Here is a 23,756-nt window from a genome sequence, read left to right as displayed (position 1 = left end):
GAACTGTTCAAAAGTTTTGATATTATTTTAATAAAGATTTCAAGATATCTGAAAATTAATAAAGATGTGGGATAACATATTTCTGTTCAAATGAATTGATCACATTGACAAAAGTAATTTTGTTTTGTAAAGGCAGTGTATATATTATTAATGATGTACACAACGTCACTTCTGTTGTTTTATAAGCAGTGATGTCCCTTCAAGAAATGAAAAGTTTATATAATATTTGAAATTGCTGAATAAACAAATGAATAAACAAATGAATAAACAAACACAGTAATAATCATCAGTTATGACCAATTAAGTCTACAATTGAGGACAAAATATCAGACAACAGTTAGTGCACACAAAAGATCAAATGATTGTTCTGATCAGGTGACAAAGTTGGCACCAAATAACAAAATACAGTTTTTATTATATGTATCAAACATACAAAAGGATGCTGGTATGGGACACAATTACTGTTAAATTACGTAATGGTAACTAATGTTAGCTACTGAAGTTTTTTGTCTGTTGCATTTCCATACACACTGGAGTTTATTTAATTCCTTTGATGTCCAGTATGCAGACTAATTGATTTTTAGTGGAGCTGGGTACTATCACAAAAGCGAGGTGGCAAAATGGAGCAGTTAGAACATATATTATTTCAATATGACAATAAACACTGGGATTACATGTAGTTAGCCCATCCTTATAGCCAAATATAACAACTTACTGAGCCTGAAGTTGAAATGAAAAATCGTTTCCACATCATATATGATACCGGTCTGTGTCGTTGTTCCGATTACATCACAACCAATTGCACGTGCATATCATCAGCCTCTTTATCTCTTGGCTCACCATTGAGAGAACATGGTCTATTGTATTAAGTTTAATTTTTTGCTCATTCCTTATAATTTTTTTATCTTTTATATTTACACAACCCTCACGATACTCTAAAACAATTAGTGTTTGGTAAACTATCATGAATGGGTACTGTAATTGAAACCACAATTTTAATTTTGTTGGTTTTCCTTGACTGGGTTCACTGGCCCATTTTATTTTTTAAATGGCCTTTTCAATTACCCTGGCCTGGGATAGGCTGGATTTGCATTGCCAAGCTGGCTAAGGAAGATGATCATGTGTTACGTTTAACATGTCATCTGTAGGGGTGGATGTAGTAAAAAAGGGGTGGGGGGATGTAGCTTTGGTAAAGCAGTCGGTCTGAGATTGATCCCTGTCAGTAGGTCATTGGCCTATTTCTCGTTCCAGCCACTGCACCATGACTGATATATCAAAGGCTGTGGTATGTGCTATCCTGTCTGTGGGTTAGTGCATATTAAAGATATTGTGCATATTAAAGATATCTTGCTACTAATAGAAAAAAATGTAGTGGGTTTCCTCTCTACAACATCCAATAGCCAATCAGTGTGCTCTAGTGGTGTTGTTAAACAAAACAAACTTTAACTTTCTCTACTTTCCATATGAAACAATATTTTATTAGAATTGTTGATTTTAACACTCAAAAAATTATGAAGTGAAAACATGCAGTGTCTACTTCAATATATTTTATAAAAAATATACATGATCAATATTTTATATTACTAGCACTTTATAACAGATTAATTCTCAAATAAGAAGGTACGATTGTTGATAATGCATTGTCAAGATCAAACTATTTTCAACAAAGCACCCCAGTAACCTATCCTAGTCCAAACATTCTGCATACAGTGCAAGATTTCTCATTTTATTTTTGAGATAACCCCTACAATTTCAAATTCGCAAACACTCGTGTTAACTGAAACTGACAATAGGCTGTTGTTTGTGCTTTGCTAAGCAATGGTGGCACAGGTGGTGAATTGAGCATGTATGTTTGATAATCTCCGGTGATACTGAACACACACAAGTTTTTTAAAAGTGCATTTTAGCTTGTATTTCGCATTGATAAACAATGTTATAATATGGTAACCAGAGACTAACTTTAAGCAATCACATGGGTATAATGTGAACATAACATAGCAAATATTTTCAAAGTACATTTTTTTATAATAAAAACTTTCTTTTGAAGGTAACTAATCGTGTTTATTTGTTCAGATGTGCTGGCTACGAGAGAAGAACCATGCCAGGAGCATGTAACAAGATTGATCCCTGCACAAGTCATAAGTGTCATCCAGGAACACGGTGAGCATTACATGTACATATTTTATCATAAGCTGAACAAAATTAACAAATATCACATTGGCAGATCCACAAGGGGGGGGGGGGGGGGGGGGGTTCCTTGACACCCCTCACCTGTTTGAAGGGCCCATTTAAAATATCTTTTTGTTTGTTTGAAATTACCCTGAAAATACATCTGTGAGCATCTTTATTTTACTCCTTTGGAAGCTGGGCATATTTGCCTTCAACAAACTAAAATTGGCCTTTTAAAATATTGTAAATCACCCCTCTTTAACATCTGATTCCCAAAACTAACATTTAGTACATTGCTCTATACATGTAACATAAAATATGTTTTATATGACAACAGTTTGGGTTACAATGGCTTACAAGCCACATGTACAACTTTGGCAAAATGCAACAAAATGCTCATCCATTTTAGAGTTTTAAGCAGTGCACAAAATAATTCAACAAATGCTGTTAAACATTTAAATTTGAATAAACAAAATCAGTTGATGGTGTACAACAGGAATGTGATTTTTAACCAGAGACCATTATTCAATTTATTGTGAGCCACATATGTTATAAAAATTAAATTTTCAGCCATTACATCCCAAGGCAAGTAATATCAACATACCACTAATACAAGGAAAATTACATTTTCATTGGCACCTTTTGATGTCAAGACAAAATGATCTCATTTACTTTTTTCCTACTGGAAGCTTCGTCCCATTATTACCCAGGCCATGTTCAATAGTATTCATCCTGCAGGCAGATGTAATGAGCTTTCACTCTGTTCCTTTGATCTCTGCTGTTGAAAAAACCCAGGCTTTATTTAGCCAGGCTTGTGACTGATGAGGCATTAATCAACAGGACTTGTTTAATCAATATCTGAGTGAATATTAGTTCCTTTACAAAATGACACTGTTTATTCCAACTACCGTGAGCCAACATGGTGAAAGTTGAATATACTGTTTACTGTTTGACTGGTGGAAATAATTGGAAAACATCAGCTAAAAGTGTATATTGGTATTTATATAAATAAGTACCTAAAAGTATATATTAATATAAATAATTACCTAAAAGTATATATTAATATAAATAATTACCTAAAAGTATATATTAATATAAATAGGTAGTTAAAAGTATATATATTGTAACCCTGTTAATCCGGACAGTATGTTTTTTCCTAAAAATGTCCAGATTAACAAATTTCATTTGTACTGAATTGTACCTGAAGACTTATTTCACTTAATTGGCAAATCAATAAAAATAATGAAGCAAATATTGATTAGATCTGTTGAAGAAAACTAATTCTGTATTTATATTTTAAGACAGCAATAAAATATTTGAATTTATTTCTTAACTGAATTTTGAATTTATAAGTTTATTTGTACCGATAGTTTTAGAAACAACTAAATTTAGAGTAAAATACACACACGTGACTTAAATTGTATTTTATACAATAAATACAAACCGAAAATGTTATCATTTCTTCAATAGAAATGAGAAATACACACACTGAATTTTGCTAAGAAAGAACAAAAATGTCTTAGCTACCACAGACTAAATGTAGGCGCATGTGGAATTATATCTCATTTTGCAACCATAATTGTGGTAAAAACTAAATTACATTGAAATTTGTTGTTTTTATCTATGTTTTAATGTTGGTTCATAAATAAGAAAGATACATAACAAAATTTGGATATAGCTACATTATTATTAGTCCAACAGTCACATTAATTTGGCAAGTCTACAAATTGTTCGTTTAAAATTCAGTTCAATACCAAACAAACTGGTGTCAACAAGCGGATAAAAAAAACTACAATAAACAAACAAACCCATACAACATCAATAACACCAACAATTAATAATAATAACAATATTAATGTATTATATTTATAGGAATAAAATTACTGTATAATAATAAAGTATATTATAAAAATATAATGGTTAAAGTACTTGGAAAGAAATAGGGAATAACTGGTTACTGTCTTAAGATATCGGCTTTATCCTGCGAAGGTTAGAATGACGAATGCAGCGAGGCTCTGCCAAGCTGCATTCGCCATTCGACCTTAACAGGATAAAGCCGATATCTTAAGACAGTAACCAGTTATTTCTTTTATCCTGCAATCCTACAAAATATTCAGAAAATCATTATTTATTCCAGTTTTGTGTACACAAATCGAGTAGGCCTATTGTTAACCTAGCAAAGCTTTTCCTGTATGACGTCATTATTTGTAAGACGCTAGCTACATTCTGTCACATTAAAAAAGCATTTCTAAACTCTTAAATTCATAAATAAATATACCAGTTTTGTATTGTTATTGCAAAACTAAAAGTTCTTTGTATTTACTGCACTTCAACAAATGATTTAACAAGTATGTTTATTGAAAATCTTTTCTGAAATACTCGAGTCGAGTCAGGTTATGTCACGTGACCTATATTTTTGGTCAGTGACCGAAAATATAGAGATTTATCTAGTCATCATATCTTGCCAATGTATACAGTGATTGCTGGATAAATACAATTACTGCCCCACTGATAGCTGGAACAAGAACTTTACATTTAGAAATACAACTGTTTAAAATTGTATTGTCATAATGGCAAATGGTTCCATGCAAGACAAACATATTCAAATATCTGCAAGGAGATTGTATAAATCTGAGTTTTGTATCACATTACGATCTCCCACATAAATGTATATATGGATATTGATTTAAAGACACTTAATTGGCTGTTCCATGATAGTGATTACCTATATACCAAAGCCACATTAACCAATCAAGTTAACAAAACTGAAATTGATTGCTAAATGATGTCTAAGTTAACTATGCAAGCAGATGCATCATAAATAATAAGTTTCAGTTGCGAAAATGTAAGAAATATAAATTACTTGTATGTCAGTTACTGTAGACATTCATTAAAACATATGTGCATAAAATGCAATATTTTATGTGGTAATCAAATGCATATATACGACTGCCAGACACACATGCGATCATAATACATGTAGTGCATCATAATGTTGGGGGTGTGGTTTAAACAAACAAAACAGAGTATTCCTCCTAATAAAATAGTGGTAAAACATTGTTTGATTATATTTTGGTGATCGTAACGATGTATAATGGGATGGATGTGATATGGGAACAGCCCTGGTAATAACATGATTTAATGAATGGATTTTCATTGATAAATGTTTTTTATTTTTTTGTTGGATCATCCAGTAATAGAGGTTTTTCCATCTATTTGTAAAATATAATTTGTGAAAGTAGTGATTTTTAATTACACAGGGCACAATATTTCACGAGAACCATTGTTCTGTTCGCGTGTTGGTTACGCAACTTTAAAATCACGAGAACCGCCAATCGGTTACGTAGTGAACAATTACATTCTAAAATTAAAATTACCATATATCAGTAATGAAAATGAATATTTGTTTATGTTTTTAAATACATTTGACCCACCAATGTAACACAGAACCGTAGTTCACGTGTTTTAGGATTAGGTAGGCCCAACTCATCAGTTATACAACAACTATATTCACGTACCTGAACAAACGGTTACCTAAGTAAAACACGCGTGAACTGACGTTTCGTTACCTAAGATTTTGAAATGTTGTCCCCTGATTACACTATTACTGTGAAATATGATTTCTGTTAATCAATGTATGTGATGTCTATATTATTATATTTACTATAAAATATGCCTATTTTGTTATTCATTCAGATGTGTACATCGACACCAAGTATGCTTGACTTTACCAGTAGGTCAGACTTGTCCCCAGTATGAGTGTGGTAAGTAAATTATTTACTGCATGCTTTATCAGACCTCACCATTTAAGGAGAGCTAATACTCTCACTCCTCATCACTCCCCTGAGACTACAGTGTGTCCACGTCTCCTTTATTTCATGATTCTGTTAGGATCTCCTTTATTTCCTCCTTTTTTGATAAATCTCCTTTTTTGGAAAGGAGATTGTCTGCATTTTTATTGGCTTATTTCCTGACAATTGAGAGTGTAATTGTAGCAGTCGGTATTTTGTGCGTGAAGCTAGGTTCAACAAAGTTCACAACACCAGCTACGGGTTAGGGCATCATCTTTTATTCATGTAAACATAATACACAAGACACACCCTGCAAGGATTAAAAACACAAACATTAACAATATTGTAAAAACAATACAAATATATTCCTGTCGAGGTAAAACTAACATTCAGGCATATATTAATGAAATATACTACTCAAAAGAATTTAAGGGTCAAAAATTTATAACCAAATAGGTTTCAGAGTGTATTAGATTGATGATGTAAACTACACCAAATTTTTTATTTATTGTTCCATATTTACAAAAAAACACAAATAAACGTCACTGTATACAAGAAAGTCACATGACATGCTGTCAAAGTTGAAGGTTGTCAAACATGGATTTTACACATTAGAACATTCGTTTAATAGTGTGTGAATCCACCCCTGGCACAAATACACTCGACACATCGTTGCCTCATGCTGTTGATCAGACGTCTGAAGAACTCTTGGGGAATGGCCTGCCACTCTGCCATAAGAAGTTGACCCAGATCATGAAGGTTGGCCGGAGGGGCATGGTTATCCCGAACTCTCCTGCCTAATTCGTCCCAGGCGGTCTCTATTGGGGCCAAGTCAGGCGAATATGCTGGCCAATCCATCCTGGCGATACCTTGTTGTCTGTGACGTCGTCTAACGTTAACGTCAGCGAAGCGCTCCCCAGGACGTCTGTAGACACGAACCCGACCGTCGTTGAACTGGAGACTAAACCTGGACTCATCAGTGAACATCACTCGACCCCACTGAACACGTTGCCACCGCAGATGAAGCGTGCACCAGTGACGTCTGGCCCTTCTGTGACGTGGTAGGAGTGGTGGTCGACACTCGAGTTCCAGTCGCAGTCCGCAGATTGTCACGTAATCGGCGTGCAGTTGTGGTAGAGCCATATTGGTGATGTAGCGGTCCTCTCTATTTGTAGTGCTTCGGGGTCTTCCCGAACGTGGACGATTTCGAACAGAATTCGTTGCTTGGTACCGTTGCCACAGTCGGCCAATGACACTCTGACTGACACCAAGTCTCAGAGCAACATTTCTTTGCGTATTGCCATCCTGAAGCCAAGCAATAGCCCTTCCTCGATCTTCGATAGTCAGTTGAAGTCGTACCATTGTCGAATTTGGAGTGTGCACCATACACGAACGCAAGCTCCAATTATATGGAAATTCAGCATTGGGAACATGGAATACACGTGCAAAGCGTGCAAATGAAGCGCTTTGTGAAAAAGCAAGTTATGGGCACTTAGCAGACCTTTCGCTTTCGCCCTAATTTACGTGTAAATGTAAGCATGTTTTCGCCATTAGAACTAGTCGACAGTGTTAATGACAGTGGATTTTAATTCATTTATGGGTTGCTTAGACCCACTTTCGTCAAAATGGAACAATACCATGCGTGACATTATGGTCTAGCTAATATAATTGACATTCAGAAAATAATGTCGAAAATATCGTCTGACCCTTAAATTCTTTTGAGTAGTATGTACATTGCAAATCATAGAAAACCGTCATGTTAACATACATATATATATACTGAACAAAAAAAGAAACTTCAGATTTGTACATACAGCATTTGTTGTGTTAACGAATTCATTGTGTAATGAAATTATATAGGTAGTATTAGCCTTGAGCTGTATTATCAGGATTCATGAATTTTATCGATTATTTTTTGCACTGTTAAACGTTGCAAGGCATGTTGGGAGTTCTAGTCGAGCAATACGAAATCTTCGCGTAAGATTTTGAACGACAGGAAGCACCAACGACTTGCCATGTCGTGGACGTCCGCGAGTTACAACGCGTGGTCAAGACCGCTATATCATGAACACGCATTTGTGCAATCGATTCCAAACTGCCACTGCTACTGCTGCTAATACACCTGGGCTTCGTAATAACCGAATCAGTGGGCAAACTGTTCGTAATCGTCTGCGGGAGAACGGTTTACATGCACGATGTCCTTACGTCTGATGCGTTTTAACGCAACGTCATCGTCTAAATTCGTCTTAAGATCAGACTTGTTGGATACGGAGACGCTGGAATACCGTTCTTTTTTCGGATGAATCCAGATTTTCTTTACAACGTGGTGATGGCAGGGTGTGTGTCTACCATAGGAGAAATTAACGCTATGCTGACTGTTGTGTTCTTGAACGAGATCGTTTCGGGGGTGGGGGTTGTGTCATGGTCTGGGCAGCCATTGCCCATGGTTATCATTCACGGCAGTTTAAATGCTCAACGTTACCGCGATGACATTCTCGCTCATCACGCCATTCCTCTGTTCCATAACAATGCCAACATCTTGATTTTTCAGCATGATAATGCCACCTCTCATACAGCTAGAGACACTGTAAATTTTCTTAGGAGAAATAACATTGATTTCATTGATGACTGGCCCACTAAAAGTCCTGATCTCAACCCCATCGAGCATGTCTTGGATAGTCTGGACAGACGATTGAGGCGTCATCCCAACCTACCCACTAACGTCAACGAACTTCGTCAAGCGCTCATTCAGGAATGGAACAATATTCCACAGGCAGAAACCAACACTTTAGTCAATTCTATGCGCCTGCGATGCACTGTAGTGGTCAAATCAAGAGGTGGTCATACCCATTATTAAGTGGGGTTTTTTTTTTAACCCCTACCACACTTGGTCAAAATTTCTCTCAGTTTCTGTTAACCTATGGCCATGATTTTTGCACCAAACGATGCATCATGGAACACTCTTTAAACACATATATAACAATTATTCCCCCGGTTTGTTTTCATCAAGTTATGTTCAAGCAAAGTTAGCGGAAGTTTCTTATTTTGTTCAGTATATATATAATAATCAATTCGTGACCACCAATTATAATCATTGATTATAGCAAAGGGGAGATAATTTATAGTAAATAGGGTTATTTAAATGATTGTAATTATAATTATTATTTGACGTAATAAAGAGATATACTTAGCTTTATCATTAATGAGTTTATGAAAGAAAGGATATAAATTACAAGAGTATATTTAAAATTACAAATATATAAATATTAGACTTAACCTGTAGCTTAACATACCATATGAATTACATGTAGGCATTGTGTTGATATATTCGATAACAACTGGGGAAACCTGCATAAAAATAAATTCATAATATCAGTTGTTTAGTATATGGTTTCCATATATCTATTATACATTCAGAAATAAAACATTTAAACTAATTCATTCCAAAACCAATCTTGTGGTGTAGTTCGTCATAAAAACAGTTGATTAAACGTAGCTAAATTATTAACTCAGATAAGCTAACAACTAAAACAGAAACTTCACTTAAATCTTAAAATATATAGTTTTGACAGCAGAAAACAAAGATGGCTGACATTCATTATGTCATGCCCTGTAATCCATAATAATTAAAAGGCAGATTTATTATTAAATATTATATGTTAAATTATTCATTAATCATTACCAGGAATAGAAAATTAGGCATTTACTATTATTATTTAAGTTTATCTTCTATAACAAATTAATACTAACCTTTAAATTAAACTTCTACTATTTCTCTCTGATCTGAACTTGTTTCTCCAAATACTAAATAATTCTGTCCTGTCTGGTCAGTCCAAAGAAAGCATGCAGATACAGGTGAGTGTTAATTATCCAATGGGAGAGAAAGAGACAAGGGTCAAAGTTTAAAGATAGCTTGGGTGTTTGTATTGTAGCTATGGCTACCAAAAGAGCTCACACTGACTGCACTGATGTGGTCACGCGTGGTTGACCAGCATACACGAACACATCACAGGTACAGGGCAATACTAGAAAAAGGTGATAAAATGTTAATTATAGTGATATGTTGTTCAACCTGTAGTTGTTACAGCCTGAAAATAAACATTAATGAAATACATACTAAATACCATACTTAAAGGTACATACTCCTCTAATAACCTGAAATTAAACATTAGTTACATAAAACCTATATGCTTAAAATACACGTGTACTACATAATTGTATTCAAATGACTTTTATACTTTCAAATTGAGCTCTTTCTGCAATAAAACACTGGTTTATAAGTGTGTATTGTCTATTTTCCCATTCATGTCTATATTATAAGTGTATAGCTCTCCATCTGTGGTGTAACAAGTCCTTAGGTTTAAAAAAAAAGGTAGGCAGGGCTAAATCATGATAACAGCCTTCAAGATTAGCGTCCTTGCCCATGCCAGCTATAGCTTTAGCCTTGTGCAGGATTGTTACAGGTAGAGGGCCAGTATCCAATGGGATCAGAGCACCGACAGGGGCCTAGGACGTCACACAGAGCACTGGCTTTTTTTTCCCACCAAAAACATTAAACATTTTTAAGACATCTGTACAGCCTGCCTTCGGCTACTGGTCCTCCATATGGTACTGGCCCTCTACCTGTATGTATTCTAGATAAGGCTAAAGATAAGGGTTTGGGTATCCAAGTTGAATTTGCATTGAAGAAATAGAAAAGGCGAGGGATATAAAAGGTTGTACATTTTGGCAATGAAAGTTACAAATGATCCCAAAATAAAGGGGCCATATCCAGTTCTGGTTTTTAAAAAAAAAAATGAAATTCACTTCATGTAGGCTTTGACCTACCTGAATGAAAGGAACTTCATTTGGAAGAAATCTTATAGTTTGTGGACAGATTTCTTCAGGGCAAACCTTGAAATGTTGAATCTAGATGCTGTCAGAATGCATCTCAGGTCACTTGTTTATTTTTCAAAAATATTGACAGATGAAAGGGGGGGGGGTTATCTCCCCCTCTTGAACTCTCTCTCTTCCCCCCCCCCCCCCCCCCCCCTCGTGGCCGCAAATAAAGTATTCAGCTTTATCTCTCCTTTATTGTCATTTTAAGTCTGTGGACACACTGGACTAGTTCAAGGAGAGTAATTTTTAGCTCGCCATAGCTTGTGAATTTATAATATGATATGGTATCCAGGGTTTTAAATTGCAACAAAGGATAAAGGATGTGCCCAAATTAAGTACAAACATGTTTGACCGTAACCTTCTGACTACTAGATTAATTTTTGACAAAGAAATCATGATGGGGTACAAATTTATAACTTTTGCTCACATATTTTAGATCAGTTAATGTTGATTAAAATTAGGCACAAAATTGAAAAAGTTGCATTTACTTAAGGACATTTGTGGCCAGATGTCTAGTATTTACTTTCATTGCATTATTCCCAATAACTGGGGGTGGGGGTGGGGGGTGGGGGATTTTTTGCTTGTTAGTAAAACAGTCAAATTTATTTTCAAGTCGGATATCGATCCATGAAAATGACTGCAACATTCCGCCATTGCTGCCAAGCGAAAATATTGGTCGAAAGCTAAAATTCCAAGGTATTTTCCATTGAAAAACAAAAAATGTAAGGTGCCATATTCTCAATTAATCTATTTCCTGTTGGTCTATTATTATTTCTAGTGAGTGCCATGTGCAAAACAGCGGGGAAATATGAATTGGGGAATGCACTGTATACAGTGTACAGTATGTAACGTCATGTGAGATATCTCGCCTGCAGTAGTTAGAAGGTTAAAATCAATGGAATGTTAAGCTGTAATTAGATTAAAATAACTTGAAGTGCATTTCTGAATATGTACAACTCTTTACCAGTTGTTATTAACATTACTGCATTAGAAAACTTTGGTGTGCTCAGAACAAGACAAAAAGCTTGTTATGTCCAAATTAGAGTAATCTAAAGCCCTGGGTATCAATATGATAATATCTTAAATAGCTACCATACCCATAATCTAAGTTAGGGGAGCAGTTAATTACTCCTCTCAAATTGTTTCATGGCAAGATCTGCTCTGCATCTTAAAAGGAAAGAATTGACATTGATGGTGCCTTTAAGAACACCAACAAACACTGATACTCTGCATTGTCAAGCACAGTTCAGTTTAAAAAAACCCAGTTATCTCCTTCTTTAAATTATATTACATTATATTCTTGTTATGTTGTAAAACCACAATATGTTCTTTAATGGTATGAACATTCAAGGTAGTGAACATGCTAGCATGTGCTTCACTAGTGGTGCAAGAATGACTGACTGCAGCTCTTTACAGTTTCAGTGTATGGAGATAGTACTGAATGCAACCAACACCATCATGACACTGTGTGTGACACTTTACAAGAAGAGTTCTCCAATACCTGCAGTCTGTATTCTAGCAACAGAACCATCATGTACCGCGGTCACTGCATGGTGAGTCAGTCATACAACATCAATTTATGTACATAATTGCCATCTGTAAAGCCTCAGTATTTTATGCTTGTGTTATACCTCATTTCTTATTGCAACTATTGGTGCCATCATTAAGTTTGAGTCCTGCAGCAGTATCTGATAATTGTTTTGTAATTTCCTTTATTCCATTCCATTTATTTTCCATATGTCTATTATATTCTGTTTGTTTATTAATGGTTAATGGTTTTATTTAGTTTAACTGTAGAAATCTTTTGTTTAAAATGTTCTGTTATTATATTTTGAGTTTTATTCGTTCTTTCACTGAAGTATTTTTGAGATCCAGTGTTTGTGCTCAGGTATCATTAGGCTTTCACTGAAGTATTTTTGAGATCCAGTGTTTGTGCTCAGGTATCATTAGGCTTTCACTGAAGTATTTTTGAGATCCAGTGTTTGTGCTCAGGTATCATTAGGCATTCATTTATTCATTATACTCTTTTTTGGGAGTAATGTTTATAATCCTTCCTATCCTCCTTCATAAATGTTTGTTTTTGGGAGTAATGTTTATAATCCTTCCTATCCTCCTTCATAAATGTTTGTTTTTGGGAGTAATGTTTATAATCCTTCCTATCCTCCTTCATAAATGTTTGTTTTTGGGAGTAATGTTTATAATCCTTCCTATCCTCCTTCATAAATGTTTGTTTTTGGGAGTAATGTTTATAATCCTTCCTATCCTCCTTCATAAATGTTTGTTTTTGGGAGTAATGTTTATAATCCTTCCTATCCTCCTTCATAAATGTTTTTTTGTAAATAATTTGAGTTTGGTTTGACATAAGAAAAGTAAAAGTGTTTTGGAAATGAAAAAACCCTAACTATTTTGTGTGCAATTTAGAAAACAATCGGCTCAAAAATAAATAACTTAGAGTAAATTCCATAGTATAAAAACAAGGCATTCTCTGTTGGAATGATTATAGGTGGGTTTCACTACATCATAAAAGTAGTTCTATGGGTATAATATAATAGTACATGATTAATAAAGGACAATAGTAACATTATTTCAACATTTGGTTGACAGGCACAGTTTAATTTTTAACACACTCAAATTGACTGACATGGGTCATTTTGACAGGCACCACTAAAAACATTTATTTTCAGGCCTGACAATACATTTTGGAATAACGTAGATACATGTACAATGTTATGATGGGGTTTTTACCACAAAATATATGTTTTGACACTTCCCACATTAGTTTGTTGATGATGTTAACAGATCTATATTGTGTTTCTGTGCAAATAAAAATGATGCACAACTTCCTATTGTAGAGTTCTGGATTCCAACAGCCCACTGCTATGAAATTTTAAAATCTGTCTTTCCTAAAGATGAAGGACAGATTTTAACCAGAATTGTACCTTTCTAAAATTTCTTTATTTTCCTGTTTCTTTTTTTACATTCACTAAATTCTGCTGGTTGACAATTGAATGAGTTTGTAAGAGATACTGATTATGATGTTATCTTTTGTAGAGTAACTGTGCCCGGGTGGGTGTTGTTTGTGGTCACAATGGTGAAGTGTATTCCAGTGAGTGTGCAGCCCTTGCTGATAGAACTACAGTAGACTACAGTGGAGAATGCAGAACAGTCGGCAACTTAACTGGTAAGTGTTAAAAGTTTGTTTAAAAACATAACTTGAGTTCATTGGCTATTGGCAGTCAAACATAATTTTGTAGTTCTTCAAAGAAAAAGCTGCTACAATTTACCATTAGGAACAAGGGGTCTTATATCTGTCCCATAATACAGCAGCTCATATATTTAAAAACAGGTAAGTAAACCTACTTTAAGGGTTTAACGTTTGTTCTTTCAAATATTTTATACTACAGTCAAATGAGTGACATTGTTTGGTGGTGACATGTTGGTGAACATATCCTTCAAGCTCATCCCATGGGTGTTCAAATTATTTAAACCCTTTTGAATATCCATGGGATGAGCTTAAAAACATTAATGCCTGCACGTTGTATGTTGTGTTACTCTTGCAGTGTGTGTCAGGTGTTGTCTTGCTTAAAATATCAATAGCAAACACTGTTGCCTTTGATGTGGTATCAGAGGTTGGAGAACTGACATATAAATCTCATTGATATAACTTTGGGCATTTATCGCACCATCAATAACCACAAGGTCACATTCAAATTAACGTTTTAGACACCCGCCATCACACTACGGCCAATGATCCTGTCTCTTTCTCTTACACAAGCATCAATTAGTCTCTAATGGCATGTTCTCTGCCATAAGGAAAGCTGGATTCACAGCAAAGCAAAAACAAATGGTATAAAAATCCTGGAGTTTAGTGGCCATGACATTGAGGAAACTGAAGTCTGGTAGCTCGAAGGTGTGGAATCACCATATCACTGTAATTGAATTTATTGGGCTATCATGACATATTATCATGCTTGTAGGTATTGTTGCAGCTAATAGGAAGTGGTCGTGTTGGTAGTTTCTCCTTAACTGTCTTGGCTCAGAGTTTTAACTTGTTACAGGTGGGGGCGAGATTTTGCTCCGTCGGTTGAGTGCTCGCTTGAGGTGCTTGTGTCGCAGGATCGAACCACCTTGGTGGATCCATTCAGCTGATTATTTTTTGGTCATTCCAACCAGTGCACCACAACTGGACAAAGGCTGTGGTATGTGCTTTCCTGTCTGTGGAAAAGTGCATATAAAAGATCCCTTGCTGCATTAGCAGGGCTCGCGCTGTCAGTTGCTAAATTAGCCATTGGCTAATTTTTACAAAAAATGGCTAATAAAATTTGCAAGTGGCTAAAATTTTGGCTAAGCCATTTTCTGTCTTCTGATGTGAACAAACGGTTACATAATCTATCTGACACCTCAAACATAATAATACTACTAAATATTCAATTAGCGTAATAGTGATCTCACGACCGGTAACGAGAAACAGTGTCATACAGAATACTAGGCCTTATAATGTTTGCTTATTTTAATAATCACGGTTATTAATTTTAATGGCATGCATTCAATATGTATGACAGCAATGTCTGGAAGATCTGTAACTTGTTATTTTTACTTTGTAAAATCTTTGAACCAAAGTAATAAAAACAGACCGACAATGCGTGTCAATTTGATACACATGCCAGTTCAGGGCCGAAAGACATGTAGGCCATCTCAAGGGCTGAGTTCAGCCAGACCGAGCGAAAACAAAACGTTCGCTAGACTGGTTTGTGCGCTTCACGTTAAACCAAAGAACGTTCGTTGGCTAAACTGAGGACAGCTCTCGGTGCGAATATACGTCACACTTCAGAGTCAGCTGACACCTGCGTGTCAAGAGACATCGTTGCGGACATTAAACAATACAATTACGCAAAAGTAAATCTTGATGTAAATTTGTAGAAAAACAATAGTTGTTCGCATCAATGAACTGCAGGTTTTGTTTATTCCTTTGTCTTTGTTAATTTTGTACCTATGGTCGAGAGCACGCATGCAGATCGCGATCGCCAGAAATGAACATGCAGTATTTAAATTGTACAAATTGCAGTTAAATGTACACTGAATAAAATTAGGTTACAATAATCATATTTGTTAGATAATTTTAGATATAAACTTGTAAGACGGTGAGGTGATATTTAATAAGTTGGCTGGATTTTAAAAAGACAGTAAATTTTAATTTTATTAAAGGTTTTTTGTGTGGGTTTTTTAATAAATGGAGTATACTGTGAAGTCGGCATTCTTAGCCATGGTATTTTGTAAGCAGAAATTACAACAAGCATTTAACATAACAGCAACAACATAGAGGTGGTTGTCAGGCCAATAAACACATGTAAAAATAGCGACATGTGATACATGCAAGTTTTAACTATAAGATTGCACGTTTAATTTAGCTATATGAGATAACAAATCCATTTTGTAAAATGATCTTAATAAATTATGTTAAATATTTTATGGGGGAAAAAACTTTATATACAAATCTACAGACAAGTGGTTGTGTGTAAAAATAACCACTGCAGTCAAATTACCATGTTAAAACATTTGAGTTAAAATTAAATACATAATGATCCATCAACTGGCTTACATTTAATTATTAAGCACATGACTATAAAGTAGTGAACTGATACAATTTTAACATGCACAGAAATTAATTGTAGCAGGTTTTACACGTATGATTCTGTTTCTATAATAAGTTATCATATGGGAATCCCAACACATATTTAAAAAATCAGCATTAATATCATTTTCAAATTGATTTAGAATTCATATCAACAATAAACTTCAAAATTTACTGCTTGAAAAAAGTACTAACTTTTGTTTGGCTTTCTGCCATTATGCCAAGTATGCTGTCATGCCAAGAAGTGTATTTTAAGCACATGTCCCAGTTGTAATTTGGACATACAACTAACAGACTTCAGAGCTCGAGACTGCATAGCCAAACAGAGGTTATCAGTCTGTATCTGTATCACATGTGTGACTTGATTATAATTTTAAGTTCCAATCATAAAATATCCAATCGCTTATGCGTCCAGTTGGTCAAGAATTTTGAGCCCTCGGTTATTGATGTAGTCAAGAATGGTCACAAACACTTTCAGTCAACCATGAAGTTGTTGAACAGTGCACTTCAAAATCTCTAGCTACCTGTTGTAGTGGAATACCACTAACTAAAAATGCTCACTTCTGACTATAGCTGAGTAATGACATTGTTTCACACTGGGAGGATCCAGCAATTGATTTGTGTTGTTGTTTTTATCCCATGTATGTGGTTTGCATGTGCAAAGTATTGAGAGTATGCTGCTCACATTGTCGGTTATTGATGAATCCCCATTCACAGTACACCGTAGCCTGTTATAGGAATGCATTCATAGATTTAGATGAGATCATTTTTAAAATGTCACATTTACTACATTGCATTTTAGTGTGTATAATTTAATTTTAGCAGATAAATATGTCTGTCTTAAACCATGTCATCATAACTGATATGTAGCAATCTGAAAATATTAATGAAATGAGTTTATCATGTTTGTTAGTTGGATGTGAAATGAAGTGGTCTAATTACTTTGTGGTTTTATGTTCAAGCTGGCGCACCTGTTGGATCATCCTGTGGTCATGTGAAATGTCCTCAACTCCGTCCAAAATCATGTCATGGTGTCACTCCCTCAGGTGCTTGCTGTCCAATATGTGGTGAGTTTAATATACCGATAGGTGATAATTATCTGAATAATACATTGTGAGTTTGATGTAGCTGAATGGCATATTTAACTATCCAATATTTTGTGAGTTTGATAAACCAAAAGGTAGTGTTTAACTGTCCACAAATCGTATTCGAAAAAACACCATGAAATGGTCTATTTATTATATACATCTTTCCGAATTTCTGACAATATCTTTCGCTTTTTGTTAATATCTTTCTCTTATCCTATTGAAAACATGTAACACCATGATATATTTCTTTCTGTGAAACTTTTCCAAATAAGTTACTTGACCATGCATAGACATTTTAAAACAAATTTGAATAAAAATTATCTTTATTTAATTATTAAATTAACATTTATTTAATAATACTGCTTTGCAAACATACCTGACAAAGCGATCATCCAAAAACAAAACAAATCAAACGTCATTAAATTCTTATACTTACACTCCAATGACACTACATTGTGTCATCATTATTTAGCTTCGTATTCAATTCGTTTTAGATATTTATCGTAATTGCACTTCATATCCTTTTTTTATAGGTACAATTGTTCAAATTACATTTTTTTATTTTTCAAATACGATCAGATGTATTGGTAATCATCAAACTTAAATACAAAAAAACAAGACAAAGGGAGATAATTTAATCATGCACTTTTACAAAAAAGTAAATAAAATTTCTATATTTTCACAGTGAAAATATGACTTTTCACCAGATATCACTTTTATGTTTTCCGTAAATCTACATATTTCATTGCTGTGTATATAATAAATTGTGAGTTTGATTTACTAAATGGCATATTTAACTGTCCAACTGTGTTTAGTTTGATTTGCTAGTGGCTGCTGTTTGGTCAAGTGCCTACATGTATAGTACTTACAACAAGTTAAGGGGTCAATAAATATATTTTAATACAAGTATCTTTTAATTACGCAATAGATGACCCCATCAACAACATATTAATTGTTGGTAATTTTAATGCCAGTGAATTTATATATATTTGTATTTCAGCCAAAGATTAAAATGGATAAATCTACATCTGTTATTTATAAATTATATATGTGAAGAGTCCATGGGGAAAAACGATCAAAGTCACATTCTACAGTTTTAAAGAAGTATTGATTTTAAAGGTTCATGCTGCCCGAATGTTTTCATATAGCCCTTGTCGGCGATGATGTAATATGTGCTTAATATAGTAACAGACGTACAGTTAGTATATGCATGCCCAAACCTGAATAGGAGGGCAAACAATCATGTTTATCTACATATAAACAACGGGAAATACATTTTATTAATGGTGATTGCGTCTCTGTTTTTTGTGAATTCTATTACACCAGTGTAACCAAGGGCTACCAGCAAGATGAAAAAGCATGTGCAATGTAAATAAAAAGTCAAGAAGAAGAAAAATGTTTTGAATTTATTTTTTTCTATTTCCTAACACTACAACAGGCATGACTACAGGAATTTAAGCAGGGGGGGTTTTAGACTTTAAGAAAACCTGAAATCTGTACTTTCTGATTTTTTCTAATATCTTCTATGTTTTTTAACCAGTAAAGATAAATTGTTTGTGATTGTACATGTATATACCATAAATCCATGCCTTGAATAGAAGCCTGCCTCGATTAGAGACCGGGTCTCAGACCGTTGTGAAACAAATAGAAGCCTGCCTTGATTAGAGGCTGGGTCTCAGACTGTTGTGAAACAAATAGAGGCCTGCCTTGAATAGAAGCCTGCCTCGATTAGAGATCGGGTCTGAGACCGTTGTGAAACAAATAGAGGCCTGCCTTGATTAGAGACTGGGTCTGAGACCGTTGTGAAACAAATAGAGGCCTGCCTTGAATAGAGGCCTGCCTTGAATAGAGGCCTGCCTTGCTTAGAGACTGGGTCTGAGACCGTTGTGAAACAAATAGAGACCTGCCTTGAATAGAGACCGGGTCTGAGACCGTTGTGAAACAAATAGAAGCCTGCCTCGATTAGAGACCATGTCTCAGACCGTTGTGAAACAAATAGAGCCCTGCCTTGAATAGAAGCCTGCCTCGATTAGAGACTGGGTCTGAGACCGTTGTGAAACAAATAGAGGCCTGCCTTGATTAGAAGCCTGCCTCGATTAGAGACCGGGTCTGAGAGTTGTGAAACAAATAGAAGCCTGCCTCGATTAGAGACCAGGTCTCAGACTGTTGTCAAACAAATAGAAGCCTGCCTCGATTAGAGACCGGGTCTCAGACCATTGTGAAACAAATAGAAGCCTGCCTCGATTAGAGACCAGGTTTCAGACTGTTGTGAAACAAATAGAAGCCTGCCTCGATTAGAGACCGGGCCTCAGACCGTTGTGAAACAAATAGAAGCCTGCCTCAATTAGAGACCGGGTCTCAGACTGTTGTGAAACAAATAGAGGCCTGCCTTGAATAGAAGCCTGCCTCGATTAGAGACCGGGTCTCAGACCATTGTGAAACAAATAGAGGCCTGCCTCGATTAGAGACCAGGTCTCAGACTGTTGTGAAACAAATAGAGGCCTGCCTTGAATAGAAGCCTGCCTCGATTAGAGATCGGGTCTCAAAGCTATGTGAAAGAAATTGAGGCCTGCCTTGAATAGAAGCTTGCCTCAGTTAGAGACCGGGTCTCAGACCATTGTGAAACAAATAAGGGCCTGCCTCGATTAGAGACCAGGTCTCAGACTGTTGTGAAACAAATAGAGGCCTGTCTTGAATAGAAGCTTGCCTCAATTAGAGACCGGGTCTCAGACTGTTGTGAAACAAATAGAAGCCTGCCTTGATTAGAGGCCGGGTCTCAGACCGTTGTGAAACAAATAGAGGCCTGCCTTGAATAGAAGCCTGCCTTGATTAGAGGCTGGGTCTCAGACCGTTATGAAACAAATAGAGGCCTGCCTTGAATAGAAGCCTGCCTCGATTAGAGGCCGGGTCTCAGACCGTTGTGAAACAAATAGAGGCCTGCCTTGAATAGAAGCCTGCCTCGATTAGAGACCGGGTCTCAGACCATTGTGAAACAAATAGAGCCCTGCCTTGAATAGAAGTCTGCCTCGATTAGAGACCAGGTCTGAGAGTTGTGAAACAAATAGAGCCCTGCCTTGAATAGAAGCCTGCCTCGATTAGAGACCGGGTCTCAGACCGTTGTGAAACAAATAGAGGCCTGCCTTGAATAGAAGCCTGCCTCGAATAGAAGCCTGCCTCGATTAGAGACCGGGTCTCAGACCGTTGTGAAACAAATAGAGGCCTGCCTTGAATAGAAGCCTGCCTCGATTAGAGACCGGGTCTCAGACCATTGTGAAACAAATAGAGCCCTGCATGAATAGAAGTCTGCCTCGATTAGAGACCAGGTCTGAGAGTTGTGAAACAAATAGAGCCCTGCCTTGAATAGAAGCCTGCCTCGATTAGAGACCGGGTCTCATACCATTGTGAAACAAATAGAGGCCTGCCTTGAATAGAAGCCTGCCTCGATTAGAGACCGGGTCTCAGACCATTGTGAAACAAATAGAGGCCTGCATTGAATAGAAGCTTGCCTCGATTAGAGACCGGGTCTGAGACCGTTGTGAAACAAATAGAGGCCTGCCTCGATTAGAGACCAGGTCTCAGACCGTTGTGAAACAAATAGAGGCCTGCCTTGAATAGAAGTCTGCCTCGATTAGAGACCGGGTCTCAGACTGTTGTAAAACAAATAGAGCCCTGCCTTGAATAGAAGCCTGCCTCGATTAGAGACCAGGTCTGAGAGTTGTGAAACAAATAGAGCCCTGCCTTGAATAGAAGCCTGCCTCGATTAGAGACCGGGTCTCAGACTGTTGTAAAACAAATAGAGCCCTGCCTTGAATAGAAGCCTGCCTCGATTAGAGACCAGGTCTGAGAGTTGTGAAACAAATAGAGCCCTGCCTTGAATAGAAGCCTGCCTCAATTAGAGACCGGGTCTCAGACTGTTGTAAAACAAATAGAGCCCTGCCTTGAATAGAAGCCTGCCTCGATTAGAGACCAGGTCTCAGACTGTTGTAAAACAAATAGAGCCCTGCCTTGAATAGAAGCCTGCCTCGATTAGAGACCAGGTCTCAGACTGTTGTAAAACAAATAGAGCCCTGCCTTGAATAGAAGCCTGCCTGCCTTTTAACCACATGGTGAGAACAGGACAGGAAAATTATTTTGAAATAAAATAGAAGCCTGCTTAGAATAGAGACCGGGTTATTGAGTTATATAAAAAAAATAGAAGCCTTCCCAGATAACTGTGATTGGCCCAACATAAACCATACCATACCATTGGCCCAACGTAGACTGCTGATGTTTGACTGTTGGGCCAGTTTTGGCTGACTGTTGCTAATTCCAAGTTGCACCAACAGTGTACCGACATTGTGGCAACATTTTCATACCATGTTATATAGTTGGCCCAATGTTGTGCTAACATTGGGCCATTGTACTTAAAACATCCACCAAAATGAATAACGATTAATACATTTGCACAAATTTTATACAAATGTTTTACTTTGTGGCGGATTTTGATATCCATTTTTCTCGTTAAACCAAAACATGAATTTACATGGCTTAACCCAAACATATAAATGTACTGATAAATAACCCCAAATATGACATAACTTGAAAAGTGACTTGTTGAAGAAAGTTGTTTCAAATTTAAGGGGTATGGTTTCCTTTCTATTGTATCTGTATTTATAAAATGCATGTTGGGTCATGTTTATACTCATTAGATAACTCTTACATGCAGCTATTCAGCGATATTACAACTTTCATTGTATCTCACTACATTAAATTACCAATTACTTCTTAAATTAATAATACTTGGTTTTCACATTTTGATGAGTGCAATTGTTAACTCACCTAAGAGGTGTGCAATTTTGCACTTGCTTTGGGGGTTTTCAAAACTAAGGTCTGTAATTACTTTTTCTGCTACTAGCATCATTACATGTCATTTCACACACACTTCCATTATTACACACATCAAAATCTTCCATTTGCCTTTTAAAAGAATTTTTGAAATCTTAATTTTGCAGCCAAATTTGAGATGTGTCATATGGATACCTGTATATTGTGTAAGATAGGATTAAAATCATTAACGATATTACTATATTTAAAACAGATTAGATGTAATGTATTTTATTCCTGATGTAGAGCAGTGGATGAACTTTTCTGATCAATCATCAATGTATACAGATCAAGCCAACTTTCAGTTACAACACCACTTTTTTCAGTATTAATACAGAACAGAATTATATGACAAAGAATTAAAACCCTCAGTAAATTGGAGACAATCATAACTGATGTTTTCACTTGATCATTTGGGTATCTGGTTTAGAAGTTTTTCACTGTATTTACATGTAGTGCAAATTGTTTTATTTGACATTTAATCCTTGCCAATGTTAAGATTAAGAAATGGTTTATACTATTTTCAGCTGCCCAGCTGCAAATCCTCTTTGATTCCCGCCTGGTCACTGTGGCTGAACAGGAAGTCAGAGATGGTCACCTGACGGTCAGAGTTATTCTTGATCTTCTGAGTGACCTGTTGATGGTTGCCGAGTGTGATGTCTTCGGGTATCTTAGTGTGGGTGGGGATCTTGTTGTTCTCATAGCACCAGTCAAGAAAACACCAACAGAACTGCAGGTAAATATTGATGGCTATTGCCAAACGTTTCGTATTGCAATATGTTGTAATACAGAACCCTGAATTGCAATATAAACCACGATATATTGCAAAGGCCAATTTTCATTTATTTGAATTTTTTTAATTTATAAATTTCTCTAATTTCCTGTACATTTTGTATAACTTAATACACCAATTGAGCAAGTGAAGCTGTTTTTTCTTTTCTTAAACTGGTAGTTTTTGTTCTAAAATATAATATGTGTGACTAATACATGTACAAAATACATTGAAGAAGAAGAAGAAGAAGAAGGAAATGGGTTTTTTAGCGATGCACCGAACACATTTTATTGACGGTTATATGGCGTCAGACCTATGGTTAAGGACCACACAGATATTGAGAGAGGAAACCCGTTGTTGCTGCTTAATAGGCTACTCTTTTCGATTAGCAGCAAGGGATCTTTTATATGCATCATCCCACAGACAGGGTAGTACATACCACAGCCTTTGATATACCAGTTGTGGTGCACTGTCTGGAATGAGAAATACCCCAATGGGCCCACTGACGGGGATTGATCCCACACCGACTGCGCATCGAGCGAGCGCTGGGCTACGTCCTGCCC

At 36.0% G+C, this 23,756-nt stretch overlaps 1 protein-coding gene across 1 annotated transcript in view; it reads left to right on the top strand.

The window, feature by feature from the left end:
• LOC121380876 (reversion-inducing cysteine-rich protein with Kazal motifs-like) overlaps positions 1-23,756 on the top strand; it is a 127,783-nt gene that overhangs the window by 89,828 nt on the left and 14,199 nt on the right. Inside the window, exons 18-23 of the mRNA XM_041509882.1 lie at positions 2,074-2,160; positions 5,866-5,933; positions 12,255-12,391; positions 13,890-14,019; positions 17,433-17,537; positions 22,949-23,157. Coding sequence (XP_041365816.1) covers positions 2,074-2,160; positions 5,866-5,933; positions 12,255-12,391; positions 13,890-14,019; positions 17,433-17,537; positions 22,949-23,157 — 736 coding nt within the window. The remainder of the gene's footprint in view (positions 1-2,073; positions 2,161-5,865; positions 5,934-12,254; positions 12,392-13,889; positions 14,020-17,432; positions 17,538-22,948; positions 23,158-23,756) is intronic.

This window comes from Gigantopelta aegis, chromosome 9, assembly GCF_016097555.1.
Source record: "Gigantopelta aegis isolate Gae_Host chromosome 9, Gae_host_genome, whole genome shotgun sequence".
In the NCBI taxonomy this organism is placed as follows: Eukaryota; Metazoa; Mollusca; class Gastropoda; order Neomphalida; family Peltospiridae; genus Gigantopelta; species Gigantopelta aegis.
The sequence above is the reverse complement of the archived record's forward strand: the minus strand, read 5'-3'. Positions and strand labels throughout refer to the sequence as shown.